General features: G+C 46.9%; 1 protein-coding gene across 3 annotated transcripts in view; it reads right to left on the bottom strand.

The window, feature by feature from the left end:
- Positions 1 to 6,671, bottom strand: part of RGS3 (regulator of G protein signaling 3) — a 115,395-nt gene extending 108,724 nt beyond the window's left edge. For 2 of the 3 annotated variants that reach the window (XM_057313694.1, XM_026513810.4), the window contains exon 1: positions 6,493 to 6,671. In XM_057313694.1, the coding sequence (XP_057169677.1) occupies positions 6,493 to 6,595 (103 nt within the window). In that variant the 5' untranslated portion in view covers positions 6,596 to 6,671. Of the gene's footprint in view, positions 1 to 4,835; positions 5,027 to 6,492 lie in introns of those variants that run through there. The other variant, XM_057313699.1, reaches the window with a different exon arrangement.
- Between the last annotated feature and the right edge of the window lie 14,478 nt (positions 6,672 to 21,149).

The following is a 21,149-nucleotide window of genomic DNA, read 5'->3' as shown; positions in this document are numbered from 1 at the left end:
TTCAAATTCCAGAGAGATGACGGAGAAGCTGAGAGGCTGAGCAGAGTTTCTGTCTGCCTCACAGGGCAAGAGGAGCAGGAGTGGGAGACCAGGGCCCGTCAAGAGTGGGATCCTTCTGAGCCCTGACCTTTTGGGTCAGAACCCTAAAGGGTTGCTCCTCAGGAATACATGAGCCGTGATGAGATGCAGTTCAAGAGACCGCAGTTCAACCTCAGATAATCCCAATCCCCAACATCAGAATTATCCCAGATCATTGGTGACCTCAAGCACCTGACAGAAGCAAATAGCTTTTTTAAAAAAAGATTTTATTTATTTATCTATTTGAGAGAAGAGAGAGAAGGAGCGTGGGGGGGGGGGGGAGAAGGAGAAGCAGGCTTCCCACTGACCAAGGAGCCTGACAATGTGGGGCTCGATCCCAGGACCCCGGAATCACGACCTGAGCCAAAGGCAGACGCTTATCCGACTGAGCCACCCAGGCACCCAAAGCAAATGTCTTTTTGAAGGAAGAGATCATCCTAGGTCTGCACCAAGAAGCAAAATAACAACTCTGTGCCTGCCGTTTGTAAGAGACGCAGCACACCTGGAACATAAAGAAACAGAAAGACTGACGGAAATAAGATGGAAAAAGATACGCCAGGCAATGCATTGTTAACCAAAAGAAGGCTGGGTAGCTACGTTAACATCAGGAAAAGTAGACTTTCTCTGCACTAGAAATAAAGAGAAAGCTTCATAATAATAAAAGTTTCAATTCACTACTAAGATAATAGTTCTAAACTTGTATGCTCTTACTATTGCTTCAAAATATATAAAAGTAAGACAACTCTAATGACAAAGAGACAAATGTACAACCACAGGAGGAATTTTAACACACCTCTCTTGGTAACTCATAGAACAATTTGGGGGTGCGGGGTGGGGGGAGATCAGCAAGGATATGGAACATTGGAACAACATAATTAGCAAATTCGACCAAAACCTGACACAAAGGACGCTACGCCCAACTACTGCGGAGCTTTTCAAGTACACACAGAACATTTATAAAAACTGACTGTATCCTGGGCCATCAGAGGACCGAAAGGATGCAGAGTATATTCCCTGACCAAAATATGAAACAAAGAATAAAAATATTACCAGAAAACCCCCACTATCTGGAAATTAGGAAACACACGTCCAAATCACCTAAAGACTTGAGAAAATAGGACTATGAAAATCAGAAACTATTTTGAACTGAATGATAAAGAAAAAATCTGCATGTCGAACATGAGGTTTCTGGATATTGGCAATCTTGACCGCCCCCCACCTCCACCCCATGAAAGTTACACAGGTATAATGCTTTGTGATGAGTCACTCAACCGCATGTCATTTGGGGGGACACTTTTCTGTGTGTTATATTTCATAATAAAAAGGGTTTTAAAAAAATAGAGCGGAGCGGCGCCTGGGCCGCTTAGTCAGTTAAGCATCTGCCTTCAGCTCAGGGTCCTGGGATCAAGTCCCACATCGGGCTCCTTGCTCAGCGGGAAGCCTGCTTCTCCCTCTCCCTCTGCTGCTCCCCCTGCTTGCACTCTCTTGCTCTGTCAAATAAAAAAATAAAATCTTTTAAAAAAAATAAAACAATAAAAAAAAAACAAAAATAAAAAATTGAGCGGAATTGGAAACAAGGCAAAAGGACTCTTGACAGGCCAGAAACTGAGAATTTCTAAATGCTCCCAAGCAAACAGACCCCAAATGACAGGAAAGCCAGTAAATGCTGAGGACCCGACCAGCAAATGATGAGCCCCTGAGAAGTTGTTGGAGGGGCTTCCCGGCCAAGCCCAGGGCCTGGCCCAGGCTCTGAGCCGCACGGCCAGCCAGGGGCAGCTGGCGGGGCCAGATCCCAGCCTCCAGTTCAGGGCCTGGCTTCTCGCTGCCCCACACGCCAAGCAGCAGCCTGGCATCCGTTCTACAGAAAACGCATTTGTCATCTCTGGAAGAGTTGGGTTCTAGGCCCGGTTTACATACTCCGCTCTCCTGAAGCCAGAACACTTCCTTAGAAGGCAGCGTGTGACAACTAATAATGTTACTTGAATGTGCCTCTTACTGGGGGACAAGGCGTTGTTCCCGTGTACACACACACACACACACACACAATACATAAACCTCGAAGTATACCTACAGCACTCCCCCTGGACGGAAAACAATTTTGTCTCCTCAGAATTCCAGAGATTCTGGAAATTTCGCTCCCTTTAAATGCTTGTGCTCAGTAAGCCAGCAGCTAGGCACCACTTTCGGCTGGTTCTATCAGGGCAAAGCGCCCTCCTGAAGGCCAAGGGCTACTTGCCAGGCTTGGGGAAAAGGCAATGAACTGAGGTAAACTTAGCAAAGACCTTCATGTGAAGCGAGTTCACACTGGCTACCGAAGCTGACTGAATCCACAGCTTCCAAACCTGGCTGATCATCAACATACTTCCGTGGCTTCTTACAATGACAGACTCTCAGGCTCCTCCCCAGACTTATCAAGATCCTAGGAATCTATGGGTTGTTTTCTTTTTAAGATTTATTTATTTATTTTGAGGGAGAGAGAGATAGAGAGAGCAAGGGTGAGAGGCAGAGGGAGAGGGAGTCTTAAGCAGACTCCATGCTGAGCACAGAGCCCCACACGGGGCTCGATCTCATAACCCCGAGATCGAGACCTGAGCCAAAACCAAGAGCCGGACACCTAACCAACTGCGCCACCCACGCAGCCCAGGAATCTGTGTTTTTAATAGACTTGTCAGGCGCTTCTGCCAAGAGACCGGGTCTGGTAACCACTGATACAAAACTTCATTCGTGAGCAGACAAGCAAAGACCGCTCTGCATGAAGAAAATCAGCAGCCTGAAAGAGGGACAGCATTTGTCAAGGCAATAAAATTGAAGCAGGAAACAGGGCAGAACTTTCCAGTGTCGATCTGTGTCCTCGGAGAGACCTGAGAGGAGACTGTGTGAGAGCAGGAGGCTCCCCACCCCACCAGGTTCCTGCCTGCCCGCGGCACACTCAGGTCACAGTCACTGGTTCCAGCAGCAACCCTCCCCGATAACCATCCGACCCAGCCCTGAGGCCACGGCGGGGCGAAGGATCCAGTTCCTGCTGGTCTGGACACTCCCCGACTTCCCAGATCTGGCAGGATGATTAATTCAGTAGAAGAATATGGACTGACACTAGGAAACAGTCACACTATACCAGTAAGGAAAAGAAATGGATTCTAAAACTGTACATACAATACGGTCTCGATTCTTTTCAAATCATCACATACCCCTACATACACAGAAATACGTCTGGAAGGATATAAACAAAATATAACTTGACAACAGTCTTTTCTGAGGAGTCAGAGTACAGGTGATTTTTCGCTTTCTTCTTTTCACTAAGTTTTCAACAATGAAGCCATCTTACGGAGATAACAAGGAGGAAAAGACAATGAACTGTATTTTTACTTTTAAACCAGGACACAGCTAAGGTAATAGGGCCTCATGGCTCCTTCACACTCTTTCCTGACCACCCCAACCCCACCAATTCAGGTCAGTCTGGAAACCTTCCTTGTCTGGTAGACTCCCACATCCCAGTGGGGTTAACAAGAACTGCTTCTAAGGGTTGGGGGGATTCAATGAGATAAAGCACTTGACACAAGGCATGGCCATGGTAAGTGCTCAAGAAATGGTGGCTACCTCCTGACTCCCATGGTTACGCTCCACCAACTAGACCAGTGAAGTCCAGGATGCTAGATCACAGGCCATTGCTAGTGGCCAAGCCACTGCTTTCCTATTGCTTCCTCTGCTCCTAGAGAAAAAGGCAGTTTCTGAGGAGGCAAGTGTGCTGATGGAGGTAAGGCTGAGCACAGGAGAGCCAGAACGCCGGGGAGGGCCTAACTCCTGGGCTGTTCTGTAGTTGAAATCTGGGCAAAGTCCTGTATGTTGCAGGACTACCCAACCTTTATAAAGAAAGTTGTATATAAACTTTAAAAAAAGAAAAAGGTACGGGACACGTTGTCTCAGAAGGCTTGAGCTCGGGTACCAAGTCTGGCACTGGCTCACTGGGAGACCTTCCTCTCTCTGGATCTCAAGCCTCCACAGAGGAAATACTACCGGCTCTCCACAGGGAGTTGCAGAACCAGTGAGGAAACAGAGCTGTGAAGGGCTGTGCTCTCGGACAGGGCTCTCATCGCTATCATGGCTACTTGAAAGGCTGGATTGGCCCAGACCCTTGGGGCAGCTGCGGCCCTGCTGTTATTTGGGGGAACCCAGGTGAGCTAGGAAGGGGTTTGGGAGCAGGGGCCTACTGCCTGTTTCTTTCTACCTCAAGCCCCCAAGCAGGCCCGCGACCCTCCTGAGAGCCTGGTCACTCCTGGAGAAGAGAATTCTCCCACATCTGCTGTGGGTCAGATATCCACTGGAGCAGTCACACTGCAGCTTCCAAGGTGAGCCCACAAGGAGCCAAGGCCACCCGGGCTCCTTCCGCACCTGTCCTGTCCCTGAACCAAAGGAAAGAGGATGGAGGAAATCTCCAGATGTAGTAACAAGGCCGTGATTCAACCCTGAGCTGCTTGCTCTGGGGAAACTCTAGCGGTGCAAACCAGGTCTCTGAAAGATGAACCAGGTTGTGATTATTCCAGCCAAGTGAGGCAAAAGCAGCTGCACTTGGCCCCCCTGGCCAGGCAGCAGGTGGTGCCCGCGGCTTGCTCAGCCTGAGCCCCCGGGCCCTGAGGCCCCCCTGGGCACCCGCTGCTGCCAGCCGCACCTATCACGGTGGGGTGGGTGGGGGCGGCCCTTTCCGGGGCGCTGGGAGGAGGGTGAAGCCGCCCTGGCAGCCAGCCGTCGCGGGCACTTACCAAAGGTGGTGAGGTAGAAGGACAAGTCCGGGTGGGCGCACCGGCTCCCGAGGGAGACGCGGTGCAGGGAGCGCTCCATGGCGGCCCCGCTGCGGCCGGCCAGGACCGCCAGTAACCCGAGGCGTCTGTGTTGCTCCCCCGTAACCGAGGCAGCAGGTTCACCCGCCCCCGCCCCGCGCCAGTGTCCCGGAGGCGGGAGCGCCAGGCCGGCTGCTGCGCGCGTTTGAATGGGCCGGCGCGCCGGGCCCTGATTGGCCCGCGCCCGTTTGAATGGGGAGGTTTCCACCTGACCGATCCGAAGCCGGCCCCGGGGGAGGAGGTGCCCGCGCCGCAACCGCGACGGCGGCGGCCGCAACTGCAGCTGGGGTGGCCCCTCCTCCGAGCTCCGAAGGTAGTCCTCGCTGAGGAGACAGAAGGACCGGGCGGCCACAGCAGGGCTCCTGGCTCCCGGCTGGAAGTGCCAGCCCCAGGTGAGGCCCGCGGCCGCTGGCGTGCACGCAGGCGGACTTGGCCTGCTCGCCTAGCTCCCCCAGCCAGCAATTAGCCAGGTTTGTAACATGCTTTGAAGCTCAGACCTGTAATCACCGGACCCAAGCAAGCGCAAAGGAGCATTCCCCTGGCCCAGTGCAGTGGGGTTTGGAAAAGTGTTCATGCTCGGACTGGCTGCAGCCCCTTCCCAAACTCTGTTCTCTCCATCCGCCTCTTGAGCCTCCTCTTGGATGGGAGCAGCCTGGCACAGGTCCAGGCCAAAGCAGCTTGCTCCAGCCAACCTCACAGCCCCCCATCTGCAGCCTGGCGTGGTGGAGCGGAGCGCAGGCCCTCAGCATCTGAGGGGACAGAAACACATGGGATGCAGGGAGGGTAGGCGCTTTCAGTCTCCAGAGCCAGGTGTCAGGAGGCAGAGAAGGGAGGTCAGTCCCTGCACTGCTTTGTCAGCAAACATTCATGGGACACCTCCTGGGAACAGTTTCACACCAAGACATCTGCTCTGCAAATCTCTGACTGTTGCTGCTGTGGGAGGGAAAGCTGCTGGTCTTATGTAAATCTAAAAATGGGAGGTGTTGGAAGTTGCCAGATGGATATCTGGCTCAGGGATCCACTCAAGACGAGGTTGGAGGGTGCAAGAGAGAAAGTGGGGAGACAAGTTATATGTACTGAGTACCAGGGGCTGAGCTGGGCAATTTACACTCATCACTTCATGGTGATCCTAGGAAGTATTAGCCCCAGTTTACCAGAGATAAATCTGAACCTCAGGCAGAGAAGGTAGGTGACTTGTCCAAGGTTGGCAAAGCTGAAATTTGAACCCAGGCCCGTCTGCCCCAAAGGCCAGCCTCCGTCCGTTCTTCTTTGCCCTCCATCCTGCCCCATGGCCAACAGCAAGTGCAGCTTGCAGACTTGCCTTCTTGAAGCAGGAAAGGAAACCTGAAGCCACAGGGCCAGCTGGCTACCAGCAGGGAGAGAAGCTAGAGAAGGAGACCTGAAATCAGCAAACTAGTGGTCAAGTGCAAATGAGTCACATAAAGGCCTGTGGATTGTTTGAAACCTGGCACTTTATGAAGCCCTGCTTTGCCCTTCCCCCAAAGCTCATACCGTGAACACTGCCCATAGCAGGAGCGAGCCTACTCCCCTGGCCCCAACCAATGACAGGTGGACATACCTGCACCCTGGACTTGAGCGTGCCTGATTCTCCTCCTGGCTGGGGGAGTCTGCGTCCAGGCGTCCTTTCTGGGTGGGGAGGTATGCTGGCCCTGCCACTCCATCCATCCAGGGATAATGGGCAACCTCAGGCTCAAACCACAGGATGCAGAAAGGACACTGAGGCTGGAGGTGTTCTAGACCTGCAGGAACAAGATGGGAGCATGAGTTAGGCATGACCCGAGGACACCCCCCGAGAGGGGTGTTTATTCCCACTAGGAGTTAGAAAGCATAGCATTCTGGAGCCAAGGCAAAGGAAGGTCCACAGGGAAAGGGAGAGTGATGTGCCCAAGATGGCAGTGGCCCCTTCCCAGCTCTGCCAGGGACCACTGTGGAGCCTGTACTGGGGAAGACAATCTGGGCTCAGGAAGCTGTGAGCAAAGTGCAGACACACCCTCAGGAGGGTGGGACCCAGAAGAGCAGGACAGAGCTGCGGATCTGAATGTGGCCTGGAGGGAAAGACTGAAGCCCACACCGCCACCTCCCCCCCACTCAGGATAAAGGCCCCCTCAGCAGCTAACCTATTCAGTTGGGAGAACCCAATGCCATTCCGATCCCGAGCTGATCCCTCTGGTGGCACCGTCTCCACCACCTTCACCATCAACAGTAAGGCCCCTTTACTTAGAACACTGGACCCTTCCTTCTCTTAAAGAGGGAGGTCACTCTTTTCTCAGAAGAGGGAGGGCAGAAGTGAGTGGGAACCTGGGCAGAGGCGCTGCAGGAAAAATGGCCTGTTCACCCACACTACTGTCCAAAGGGGACATCCAGAAAGGGTCACGGTGATGGCCCTGCTTTCCCCAAGAAGGCAGATGAGTCTGCTGACCAAGCCTGTCTTTCTGACAGGCCCTGAGCACTCTAGCACCCCCGGGCTGTGGGCCTCAATGTCTCCCTCACACCTCACTCACACTCCACACGTACGTAGTGTACTACAGACACAGCACAAACACACGTCGCACACCCTCTACACACACACACATACATACCATAACTTCCCATGTACGTACATGCGCAAATACCCCATAGACAGGGGTATCTGTTAAGCACCTGCCTTCCACTCGGGTGGTGATCCCAGGGTCCTGGGATGGAGCCCCATGACGTGACGGGATCCCTGCTCAGCGGGAAGTCTGCCTCCCCCTCTCCCTCTGCCCCTCCCCCTCCCCCTGCTCATTTTCTTTCTCACTCTCTCTCTCTCTCTCAAGTAAATAAATAAAATCTTTTAAAAAAGAAGAGTAGAAATTAATGAAATACAAAACATTCATACAGCAGCTCTATTAAAAATGTGACAAAATTGGGTCCACATTCTCCCAGTTTTGCCACATTCCTTTTTTTAAAGAAAAGCCAGAAATCTCGAATTTTTCACTTAATATCTCCCAATTTTTTAATATAGGCAATTCATTCAAAAAATTGTAAAATATTTTGGAGGCCAAGTAAAATATATCTCTGTCCTATAACTAGTTTGAAATCTCTGCTAGACCAATCCGATTTATGAATATAGACACAAAATTCCTAACTAAAACATTAGCAAATCAAAGCTGGCAATATGGGGCGCTTGGGTGGCTCAGTTGGTTAAGCAACTGCCTTTGGCTCAGGTCATGATCCCAGGGGCCTGGGATTGAGCCCAGCATCAGCACCATGGGGCTGCCTGCTCAGTGGGGTGCCTTCTCCCTCTCCCTCTGCTGTTCCCCCCGCTTGTGCTCTCCTGCGCTCTCTGTCAAATAAATAAATAAAATCTTTAAAAAAAACAAAAAAAAACACTGGCAGTATATTCATGATCAAGTGGTATTTATTCTAGGAATGCAAGATCATTCAAATTTAATAAGCATATTAGTGTAGAGGCTGGCAAACTAGGACTGCAAGCCAAATCTGGCCCATCACCTATTTTTGTACAAGTGGACTAAGAATGCATTTTACATTTTAAAATGGTTGAAAAAAATTAAAAGCTTTTCTATGGCCATAAAAAAAGTTTAAATTTTAAATTAAAAAATGAATTCAAAATATTTATAAAACATGGCAAATATGTATATATGAATCAAGAAGTTTGACCAATCAGTAAGAAAAATAAAAATGTACCCAAAAACATGAATAATTATCACACAAGAGAGGCAGTATAATTGACTAATAATGCATAAAATACTGGTAAACCCAAGAAAGAAAAAAAATCATCTGCCTCCAGGAAGTTCAAGCATTTCTATTAATGAGGCAACTAAGGGTCAGAGTTGTTAACTGGATCAGGTTGCCAAAGCAGTTAAGTAAACAGTGGAGAAATCAGAATCGAGCCAAAGAATCACTATAGAATGTCTTTCCTACTAGTCCTCCTGCTCAGAATCTCTAGGTTACAAACAAAGGGGACTGAGACCTCTGTGGCTCCTGATGCATTAAAATTCAACTCAAGGGGGGCACCTGCATGGCTAAGTCAGTTAAGCATCTGCCTTCAGCTCAGGTCATGGACCAGGGTCCTGGGATCAAGCCCCAGCATCAGGCTCCTTGCTCGGTGGAGAGCCTGCTTCTCCCTCTCCCTCTGCCTGCTGCTGCCCTTGCTTGTGCTCTGTCTCTGTCAAATGAATAAATAAAATAAAATAAAATAAAATAAAATAAAATAAAATAAAATTCAACCAATGTTTATGAAGCTAAACACTATTTTGTGCTGAGCCTTACACTTGTTGCTGGGGTTCTAGAAGTGAACAAGATAGAGCGTATGATCTAATGAGAGATAGGATGGGTATTACAATAGAGGAACCATCATATTGACCTGTGGCAAGACAGATTAACATCTCATTCAGTCTGGGGAGCTGGGCAGGCTGAGATGGTAAAGGAAGTCGGAGAGGACTTTTCAAAGAAAGCAACCTGAAGGATGATTTAGCCAAGCAAAGGAAGTGAAGGAAGGGTTACAGGCAGAAAGAACAAAACACACAAAGGCCAGCAAAGGAGAGCGAAGCATTGTTCGTTTGAGGAACTCAATGATGGAAAGCAGGGTGGCAGGGAACTTAAGAGTGTGGGGGTGGAAGTAATATGCAAGAAGGTAAACATCATACGAGCTTCGTGTATTATTAAACGGGGCTTGGAAGGTGGTTCCCCAGATGAAAATCAGACACTGATCCTTCACCCCAAGCAGAAAGGGTGCTGGGTGAGCAGAAACTCTAGACGTCACCCAGAGGAACTATCAAAAATATACCTCTTGAAAGTTTCAGAATTTGTATTTCTGTAGAAAGGAAATGGGTTTGTCCCATGTGGGACGATGCAACTTCATCCCTGGAGACTTTTAAAAACGGGGTTAAACCCGGGCCTAAAAAAATTATAGGTCTCCAGAGCAGTTTTCATCTTTTTAACTTCAACCCATATTAGGAAATACGTATTTATAATGTGAATGCCGTGATGTGCTCAGTGATGTGCTGGAGACAATTCACATTTTCAAGATTTTGCAAGCCGATTGTTAAACACAGTCATTCTTAAAAATAATTATGTAAACTAACAATTAAACTCAAAATAAACTCTCAAAACTCATGATTTCCTAATTATGCTACCATTTTTTATTATCATCCATACACTACTGTGCAATTCTCCCCAACTCCATGTGCGGTGATGTCACACTGGTACCTGGAAACCAACCATGGTGGGAGTATTTGCACTAAAGAAATCGGCAAGTACTACAAATCAGGGCTTCGTTTGGTTTTGATTTGTTGTTTAGATTAGGATGCAACTCTACTTGTCAAAACACCATTTAATTAAAACTATAGGTTGACTATGGATGCAAGAGTTAGGAAAAAAATCAGTGGAGGCATCCCGTGAGAATCAATTCACTATATGGAATTTACAACAAAGAGTTTTTGTATATTTTAACCAAAAAAAAAAAAAAAAAGGGAGCCAGGGCTTTGTCCTAAGAGCACAGAGCAGTCATCGAAAGATTTTAAGCAAGATTCCAAAAAAGGCTTTAATTCATGTTTTAGAAAGATCACTCTGGCCAGAGTGAGAAAAAAAATGGATGGGGGAAAGCAGTGGCCTGAGGGTTGGAAATATGGAAACAGAATGTACTAAAAAAAAAAAAAAAGAAAAAAAAAAAGGAACAGACAGAAAGTCTTGTTAGGTGAAGTCTTTTCCAGGAGTCCAGGTGAAGATGATAGTGGCTGGAAGGCATGGAAAGAGGTAGAATCAATAGGACTTGGGGACTGATTGGTAGATAAAATGCAAAACGGAATCCTGGCTCGAGAAATTCGATGTTTAGAAGTACCCTTTACAGGGGTGCCTGCCTGGTTCAATTGGGAGAGCATGCAGCTCTTGATCTCAGGATTGAGTTTGAGTCCCACACTGGATGTACAGATTACTAAATAAATAAATAAATATACTTTAAAAAAAAAAAAGTGCCCTTTACAGAGATGGAGAATGTGGGAGGAGGAGCTGACGTGAGACTGAGTGACCCATGGGCTGCCCAAGTGGAGATGTCAAGTGAGCAGCTGAAGATACTTGACAAGAAGCTCAGGGAAAATATTTAGGCTAGACACATGGATGTAGAAATTCCCAGGACAGCCATGGGCATGGATAGGAGAGTCCAAGGAGCATGTTTAATGAGAGAAGAAGGCTCAGGAAAGAACCAAGGAGAGTACCAACTGAAAAGACAGGCAGGGGAAGAAAGGCACGAGAGGGGGAAGGAAGGCCAGGGAGTGTATTAAGAAGGAAATAATTGTCAACCACGTCAAATACTGTTGAGAGGTCAAGTAGGTTAATAACTGAGAAGTGTCCATTGGATTTAGCAACAAGGCAGTCATTGTTGACCTTCCATCCCAGAATAAAATGCTGGGAGGCAACAGCTCCACATGAATGAAAATGTACCAAATTCACTCTAAAAGGAAAAATACCCTGGGCTCAAAGCCAGAGAATATTCTTGGGTCATGTTTTCTTCTCGTCCTAAATTTAACCAGCTGGAATGCTTTGTAAAGTGGTATTTTATTCACCCTTGAAATGCAGGATTTGCTTTTTAAATGTATGTCTGCAATTCGTCTTTAAGGTAGAACACGGTATCTTTGGATTAGTGGTTCTCTGCAAGAGCAGATGCTGGTTGCTTTAAGTACCACTGAGAAACCGTAATTTGCCTCAGATGGAGCAGCTTTTGGTGACCTAAATACACAAACAGAGTCTAAGTGGGAACCAAGTAAAAAATTCAAGATTCCAAGCGAGCCAAGAGGTGCTGTTGCAAAGTAGAAGAGACCAGGATGTGAAGGCAATCTTGCTGTGACTTCTGTCACTGATCACTAGGGTTGATTCCGTTGGTCTGGCTGGCCAGGCAGGTGTCCCCCTCCTCTGTCACTGCTCTGTGTACCAGGTGCATCCCCCCAAAATTGCAAGCTTGGTCAAAGTGGACCACTGTCTTTGATAGAGGAGGACCATGATTCGGTCAGGGGTATATGAGCAGCTGTACTTCCCTGCTAGAACCTCCAAACAAGCTCTCAAAGTACAAGAGACCAAAGCCCTCACCACCAGAGAATTGTGAAATAGTACGTCGAATCCAAATATAAAAGCCAGAGACTTAAAGGCCAGAGAAGAAAAGCAGAGTCCCCAGTCTCTCCTAGAACGGCTCGGTGTCCTTGTAGTTATGTTGAAAGCCCTTTTCAAGAGGCAGTCCTTTTCCTGGCCTGACAATAAGCAACTTGGCCTGGCACAGTCAAGAGGTCTGTAGGGCCTCAAAAAGTCTTCTGAACTTAAATAATATAAACCTCTGTCTCCAGCCAAGATGGAGTAACATCTTGGGATGGATCCAATAAAGGGACTGGATTTTCCCTCTCACCTGAAACAACTAAAAGACTGGACAAAAAATATGAAACAACGATTTTCAAGATATTAGGCCTCAAACAACGAGGTCAGGGATCTCTGAAAAACAGAAAACCAACAAGGTGACCCGATGATTGCCCCAGCTTATTGCCCAGAGAGACTTGCGAAAAGGGAGAGGGAACCTAGGCCAACTCCAGATCCCTGAGTTGAGGAGTTCAAGAGGCCAAGGCAGCTAGAGTTCACAGGACAGAGTGCCAGAGAGCAAGAGCTGCACAAAGAGAGAGCCCCAGAGATCTGTAGACAGTGTCCCCTCGAGTTCTCAGATAAGTGCTCATAAGCTCATGGGTGTGAGAAAAGTACCCCAAAGCTGGGGAAAGAACCATTCAAAAGGATTAGAGGGAATAGTCTTTGAGGCTCACACAGGGCCAGAAATAGTTCTTATGCTCATTAGCCAGACTGGAAAGACCTCCTAATTCATGGGGCACTGAGTAGGGACTCAGAAGGGTTTTGCTTCAGTTGTGGGGAGTAATTAGCCCTGACTAAATAACACTCTGGTCCTATCCAATAATAGCTTAAAAGTAAGACCCCAAAGGATCAAAATGTTTCTAAGTAAGCTCAAGAATATTTAGAGGAATGCAAAAATACCCAACAACCAACAAGGTAAAATTTACAATGTCTGGTATCCAATAAAAAGCTATGAGGCATGCAAAGAAGCAGGAAAATGTGACCCATAGTAAGGAGAAAAATCAAGCAATAGAAACTAATCCCGGAATGACACAGGTGATAGAATTAGTAGACAAATACATAATAATGGTTATTACAACTGTATTTTTATGTTCAAGGAGCACTTTAAAATCATGTTGAGGCATGGAAAATATAAAAAAGACCAAATCGAACATCTAGAGGTGAAAATATATAATATCTGAGATGTAAAAAGACACAGGATGGGGTTAAAAGCACATTAGACACTACAGGAAAAAGAAAGATTAGTGAACTTGAAAATTTGGCAATAGAAACCATCCAAAATAAAACATACAGGGGCGCCTGGGTAGCGCAGTCGTTAAAGCGTCTGCCTTCGGCTCAGGGCGTGATCCTGGCGTACCGGGATCGAGTCCCACATCGGGCTCCTCTGCTGGGAGCCTGCTTCTTCCTCTCCCACTCCCCTGCTTGTGTTCCCTCTCTCGCTGGCTGTCTCTCTGTCACATAAATAAATAAAATCTTTAAAAAAAAAAATAAAAAAAAAAAACAAAATAAAACATACAAAACATAAACAAAAAGAGCATTAGTGAGCCGCAGGATAACTTCCAACACCCTAATACATATGTAATTGGAATCGGGCCCCTGAAGGAGATAGGGGCCAGAAATATATTTGAGGAAATCATGGGTAAAAATTTTCCAAATCTGATGAAAATTTCAAACCCACAAATCCATGAAGCTCAATGAATCCCAAGTGAAAGAAATATGAAGAAACCTACACCAAAGCACATCATGATCAAATTGCCTAAAATCAGTAATAAAGTCAGTCTTGAAAGCAGCCAGAAAAAAAAAAAAAAACCAAACAGATTACATGCAGAAGAACAAAGATGACATTAGCTTTCTCATCAGAAACACACACCAGAAGACAGTGAAGCAGCAGCATCTTTATTGAAAGGGAAAAAAAACACACACCAACCTATTCTACCCAGCAAAAATACCTTTCAAAAATGAAGGTGAAAATAAAGATCTTCTCAGACTTCCAAAAGCTGAATGAACTGATCATTGACCAAACCCGTACCACAAGAAATGTTAAAAAAATCTTCCAGGCAGCAGGAAAATGATACCATCTGGAAGTCTTGATCTGCACAAAGGAATGCAGAGAACACTAGAAATGGTAAACTACATGGGTACATACATTTCCTCCTATTTTAATCTCTTGGAAAGAACACTCTAACTAGGGTAAGGAACCATTGACCAAAAAGCATCCAGAGCTCCCTGCATCCTGGAATAAATTGTTGTATGTTGCCTTGTCTAAATTCTGACAAAGTAATTGCAAGCAGCAAACTCCAGGGGAGCGATTAGCAAGTTAGCATTTGCAACCACGTGGGATTGTGGATCCTACTTAGGGCAGGGAGCAGTTTAGATATGTTTTGTATAAAATGCAGCAAGCAGAGCTGAGGGCTGTGTCTCAGCTGAACTGCAGGCAGGCTGGACCGGGAGGCTTATGCAGAGCAAAGCCTACCTCTGGATCAGAGTCCTATGATGGGGAGCCCCTTCCAGTGGACAGTAGCAGAGCATGCTGGGAAGAATTCCAGGGACAGAGGTCCCAAAGGTTCTCCAGGGAAATTTCACGGGGAGCTGGGGGAGATATCTAGGTGGGTTTGACTGGGGCTGTAACTGAGATAAGAAGCATGTATTCCCGTTGCTTCCAGATCCTCACCAATCACTCTTGGACCCCTTCCTCTGCCCCCACCACTCTACTGAAACTGTTCACTCAGAGGTCACCACTGACTTCTAATTATGAAAATCAAGTGCCTATTCTCAGTCTTCATCCGCCTCACCATAGTTGTCGTCCATCTTCTCTGATAATTCCTCTATTCTATGGCTCTTCCTGCCGTCTGGTGAGGCGTGTTCCCCAGCCATGCCCTTTAATCCCCTTCCCGCCTCTAGATTCCCTCCCTCCGAGATCTCCTCTCCTGCGGCTACTCTGTGCTGTTCTGATGAGGACTCCGATCTCTCTCCAACCCCAGGCCCACGGCCACCTCTGCTCTGCCACACTAACCAACGCTCTTCTTCCTCTCTGCACCCATTCCCTCCCTGACTGCTCACCTCAACTAGCCCTCATGCTTCCACATCTTTCTACCCGACTAGATGGTGCACAGCTCTAATGCAGGGACCGAGATGGGTCTTCTTGGTAACTGCCCACTACCCACCCTAGCATCTGGCACACATTTTACAAACTCAAATCTTGCCAGGAAATTCAGATCTAAAATCAACAAACAAGGCATAAATTGTGAATAACCAAATTACCTTCAAATAAGCCCTTCGTCACCCATAAAATACACAGGGTATTGTAAATCAGAAGGGGAATGGCCAATTTGCCTTCCCCATCTCGCACTCCCTCTGGGCTGTCTTTTCACTGAGTGGCAGAGCTGGAACAGCCCCCACCCGTTGCATTGTACTCCCCTGTCACTCCTTCCCACTTGTGCTTCATTTTTTGGCCCTGTCCGTTGATTGAACTTCCATAAACGAGAAGCATACAAAGCCATAACTCCATTGTAAAGGTTTGATGGAGGAATTCTTTTCTCTCTCCTTGAACTGGTTTTTCCTCTTGGCCTCCCCGTTTCTGATACTGACAGCACCTCACTGAATCGGGCTGAAAATTCCTTGGCTCCTTCCCCCCCCCCCCCACTCCTGCTTTCTAGTTTCCAGGTTCTTGTTAGTTTTTCCTTTGCACCAGGCCCCTTTGTCTCCGTTCTGTCGCCGCCCACAGACTCCAGGCCCTGGTCACCTCCCATCTTGACTTCTGTGATAGCCTAACTGATCTCGCTGGGCTTGCTGGTCTCTCTCCAATTCGTGTTTGGCTGCCATCAGATTAACAATTTCTTTTTTTTAAAGATTTATTTGTTTGAGAAAAGGAGAGAGCATGGCACAAACCAGAGGGGCAGAGGGAGAGGGAGAGAGAAACTGAAGCAGACTCTGTGCTGAGTGTGGAGCCTGACACGGGGCTCAGTGACCACGAGATCACGACCTGAGCCAAAACCAAGAGTCAGATGTCCAACCAACTGCACCACAGGCCCCCAGATGAACAATTTCTAAAGCACTGCTTTAGTCCTATCACCCCCTTAGACAAGAGCCACCGATGGCTCTCACAGAGAGCCCACTCTCCCCAGCCCAGCGTGCAAGGCCCTGAACAACAAGCTGTCTCCAGCCCTGCCTTCCCCTCGTTCCAGACCAGAACCCGACACTCCTTGCTTATCCCCCCACCTTCTCTCACCTGCATCACTCATCACTTCCCTCCACTTACCCCCACAAACATCTCCACTTGCCAAAACCTAATAGTCTCAGACGGTAGCATCCAAAGTGCCCCTTTCTCTTCTTGTCACCATAGTTCCTTCTGTGTACCACTAGCTCTCACTACTACGTTATATGTACCCTGGAGAAAAGAGATGAGTCACATACGATTTTTATTCATCTGCTCATTCAGCATACATTAGTGAGCATTTATAATGTGCCAGGCACTCGACTAGGTGCTCAAGATACACAGTGAAGACAGATGCCACTCACAGAACTAACAGTCTGGCTGTGGAAGGTGGTGACGGACAAGCCGTGAGCTCCACAGAGGCCCGGAGAAGAAAAGTGAAAGAGGAGAGCCTCACCCCGCCAGTGGTCAGAGAAAGCTTCCCCAAATAAGTAACATGTGAGCTGAGATCTACAGAATGAGTAGAAAATAGTCAGGCAGAGGGGGAAGAAAAGAATTGTACAGGTTGAAAGAAAAGTACAGAAAAAATTTTTTTTTTCTTTTTAAAGCCTGAAGAGAGGACATGACTCATTAGAACCAAAAGAAAAAAATCATGGCTAGAGCACATAGCACCAGGGAGAAGTGGGGAGGACTGGGACTGGGGAGACAAGCAGGGCCCAGCCAGGCCACAAACCTACCTCTCAAGGCTTGTAAGACAGGCAAAAGGGGTTGGGTTTGATCCGGAGGCCAAGAGAGAGTTTTAATTATTTGCGGAGATCCCTTCCAAAACAGGGCCATCCTTAGAAGTAATATAGACTCAAAAAAAAAAAAAAAAAAATCTGATTTTCTTGATTTCACCCTCCCTGAATTTTTAAACAGGCAAAATTTGATCAAGATAAATTTAGGAGATGCAAAACAGCATAAGACCCTCAGATAATTTTTCATTTTTCTACCTATCAAAGGCTGCCTCCCCCAGTCTCTGCCCAACTGATGACTGTCAGGATCATCGATAGCTCCCAATTTCCCCAAATCCTAGGCCTCTGGGTATGTTCCAGAATTTGTCACACTCTTGAAATAGTTCTTCCAATGATATTCTAAATTGTTCAAGGACTAATTCATTCATCAGGGCGCTTAAATTGGATCCTGTATCTCATTGGTGAAATGTGGGTTTTTTCTCTATGTACTCAGCAAGGAAATCTCTTTGGCTGTGCCAACCCTGGCCTCAGTAAAGAACCAGAGGCCTCCAGTCGTGGAAGAGTATCATTTTCACAATGGAATATCACCACCTAGTGGTCCCAAACAACTTTGCCAAGTGAGCCAGAAAAATTTCTAGCTATCTTCCCGGGAATGACTCTCCATCTCCCCAGAACTTTTTGTTTTCTCTATCAAGATAATCTAGGGGTCGACTGTCTAACACGTAATAGGTATTCGGTGTTTGTTAAACTAATGTATAAACAGAAGGACAAAATAATTTCATTCCCTGGTACCTTCTGGCAACTGAAAAAGACAATTTAGAAAGTCTTTCCCAGATTCCCCTGGATTCCCAAGGGCCTCTAATCATTCTTATCTAACAGCCAGAGGTATTTCTGTCTTTAATTTAGCAAACAATTCCTTTAGGCACATTTGACTAAACGGATTTTTTTTTAAGGGTCACTGCCATTCCAGCTGAAACCCTGACTCCCTCCCAGAAACAACGAAGAACAGAGTCTGTTGCCCCAGATGTCAGGATTAATACTAAAACAGAGGAATCGCTGGCCCCACAGGGAGGAGACTGGACGTAGACTGAGGACTCTGTCATTGACTCTGCTTTCACACACAGGTCAAACTGGGTCAGGTGTCTTCGGGAAGTGTGCTCAGAAAACACGGTGACCCAAACACGGTGGCCTACCACTAGCAGGGATCACAAAGAACGAGAGAAAAAGAAGAAAAGAAGCCAGAGCCTTTTATAAGGATCCTAGGACAATCTTCCGACTAGCTAAGTCTTAAGACCTCTTGTCTGCTTAAATGCGTAAAGCAGCTCTCCAAGCAACCCTAGCTAGAGCCCCCTGGCCGTTGGGCCTTAGTCCTCCTGATGCCCATGGCACGGATGGTGAGGAAATGGCAGTTAGCAACAGTTACCTGGCGCCTCTTCTCTCAGAACATTGGGAAGCTAACGCAAAGTGTCCATGAGGGCTCCTTCCCTTCAGTCAGTTCTTTCCTACGTGATCTCATCCTTCCTTTCTGATGAAGACTGTCCCAGACTCCGCCATGCATTAAAGAGAGGGAATCAGAGAGGCATCAGAGTTCAGTGGATGACAGGACCAAGGACCCAGGTTCTAAGCCCAGCCCCCTTCCCTTGCTGGCCTTTGATTCCTGGCAAATGACTTAACCTCTCCAGCAAGGCCACCAGGTCCTGTGGTGAAGGTTGTGGACCAACTCTAGGCGTGTCACTCATATTGTAATCATTGTAGATTTGTATAAAGGATGCCTTTTTTTTTTTCCTAATTCACTAAGGCCCCAAATGAGTGATCATCAGTCCTGGATGCTGAGCCTCAGTTTTCTAATCTATAAAATGGGACAGTCCACATCTATCTATAGAGTTGGCCAGAGAACCAACCAAAATAGTGGGTATTAACTGCCTTGAGGACTGTAACGTGGCCTGCAGATTATATTGCCCTAAATTCTATTTGTGACTTGAGGGATCAGTATAACAAAGGAGAAACAGGTTTCAGCCCACAAATGGTTTTCCTCCCTTTGAAAACAGAAGCAAAGGCCAGTGTTCAAATAGCAAACATCTTCTCATTCAAAACATGTCATGATTCAAAAGGTAACTTTGTACTTATCAACAAAACTGAGAAGAATGTGCCAGTTTCTGAGAGTTGCTTAACTAAGTGCATAGTTGAATCGGTAATAGTTAGAATTTCTCTTCTCTGAATCTTCAAATAAAATGAGCGAATGAAAGTGCAGCCCTGCCCCCTCCTCAGCCTCACTACCGACCACTGGAAATCGGGTTTGCCTGAGTGGACAGGTCTGAGGGAAGACCAAGGAGTTGAAAAAAGGTGTAATGTTTAAGTTAACCCACACAAGTCATTCTACAATGTAATGTACATTCGGGAAATAATTATTTGCAGAAAAACAGCCCACATGACACGTCTCAGATTCTTCTCACTACCAAGATTCAGCTAAGTATAGTTCGGTGTAGTAACACAAAAGATGTCACATAATTGTGATTTGGCTTGGGAGAGAGAACGAGTAGGCAGCAGTTTCAGCTTTCTAATTTGATCTGTTTTGAGACAAAGTTAAAAAACAGTTAACATTTAATCTGCCTTTCTTGTACAAACTCTACTTAGTGGAACCAAATAATTGATGAGGGATAACTTTCTCTTATAAAAAGATGTCCGGGGGGGGGGGCACCTGGGTGGCTCAGTCTGTTGAGCGGCTGACCCTTGATTTTGGCTCAGGTCATGATCTCAGGGTCGTGAGATGGAGCCCCGTGCTCAGAGCTCAGCAGTGAGTCGGCTTGGGATTCTCTCCCTCTCCTGCTGCTGCTCCCCCTGCTTGTGTGCTCTCTCTCTAAAATGAGGAGAGAAATCTTAAAAAAAAAAAAAAGAAAAAGAAAAGTCAGGCCCAGGCCTGAGTTCTGCTTCCGGCATAAGAGTGTGAGACGTTCGCAGACTGCTGTCCAGTGAAACTGATGAAAATTATTTTTAAAAATATGTTTATGTCTCTGAATATGGCCCTAAGAGCATACAGCCAATTGTTTAAGAAAATCTACAAAAGCTTGGTAGGAACTGAGTCTATGCTATATGACCCTCAAGCCATGCTCTCCCCGTCCCCACCCCAATTTCAAGGAGACAGAAACTACTCCAGACCGCTGCTGCCCAAAAACACAGGGCTCCCTCCCCCAGCTCCAAGGCCGAGGGCTGCTCTCCTCGGGAGGGACAGGATATCACCATTTCTTATCCCGCCCCGGCTATTGGTGGCAGAGGCTAAGTGCTCGTGAGTACCAATGGTCAGGGCTCTCTTCTTCCACCCAGCGCTCACTTCTGGGAAGGAGACTTGACCCTGGGTGCAGAACTGGTGAGAATAATGGGCTCCAGCTGCCTTAACGCAGCTCATGGGCCAGAGGCCCAGGTCAAGGGCCTTCATTGCCCAGGTCAAGGGCCTTCATAGTGTCTAACCTATTGGGTACAAGAGAGTTCCATTATATTATTCTCTTGACTTAAAGGTAATTTTGAAAATTTTCTATATTAAAAGCTTTTAAGGACAGGGGCACCTGGGTGGCACAGCGGTTGAGCGTCTGCCTTCGGCTCAGGGCATGATCCCGGCGTTGTGGGATCGAGCCCCACATCAGGCTCCTCTGCTATGAGCCTGCTTCTTCCTCTCCCACTCCCCCTGCTTGTGTTTCCTCTGTCGCTGGTTGTCTCTATCTCTGTCGAATAAATAAATAAAATCTTAAAAAAAAAAAAAAACTTTTAAGGACAAAAACATGAAAAAAAGAAAATCCTTCCAAAAACCAAATTCAAGGTCCCCTGAGACTGTGAAATTCTGAGTCTTCATGAGCATTGTGAAACATTCCCACAGACTCGGTCATTTACAAGCTGGAGCTTTAGACTCTTTCGGGTCAATACAAATGCTATTTGATAATGATTACTGGGTGCCAACCCCAAAAGAAACGATTTCCAGAGAATGAGAGGAAGAGCCAGGAACACAGTCTTCCCTTTTTTTTTTTTTTTTCAGTCATCTCTATGCCGAACGTGACACTTGAACTCACAACCTCGAGATCAAGAGTTGCACACTCTACCGAATGAGCCAGCCAGGTGCCCCAAAACTCATCTTCCTGTAACTGGAAACCTTTCAGAGCTTCAGAGGAGAGATCAAAGTAACCCAGAAAACACATCTGCGAAAACATCTCTCCCCTCCTCCCAGAAACAGAATGAGTC

The sequence above is a fragment of the Ursus arctos genome, unplaced genomic scaffold (genome assembly GCF_023065955.2).
Source record: "Ursus arctos isolate Adak ecotype North America unplaced genomic scaffold, UrsArc2.0 scaffold_18, whole genome shotgun sequence".
Taxonomy (NCBI): Eukaryota; Metazoa; Chordata; class Mammalia; order Carnivora; family Ursidae; genus Ursus; species Ursus arctos.
This window is presented reverse-complemented; position numbering and strand designations above follow the sequence as displayed.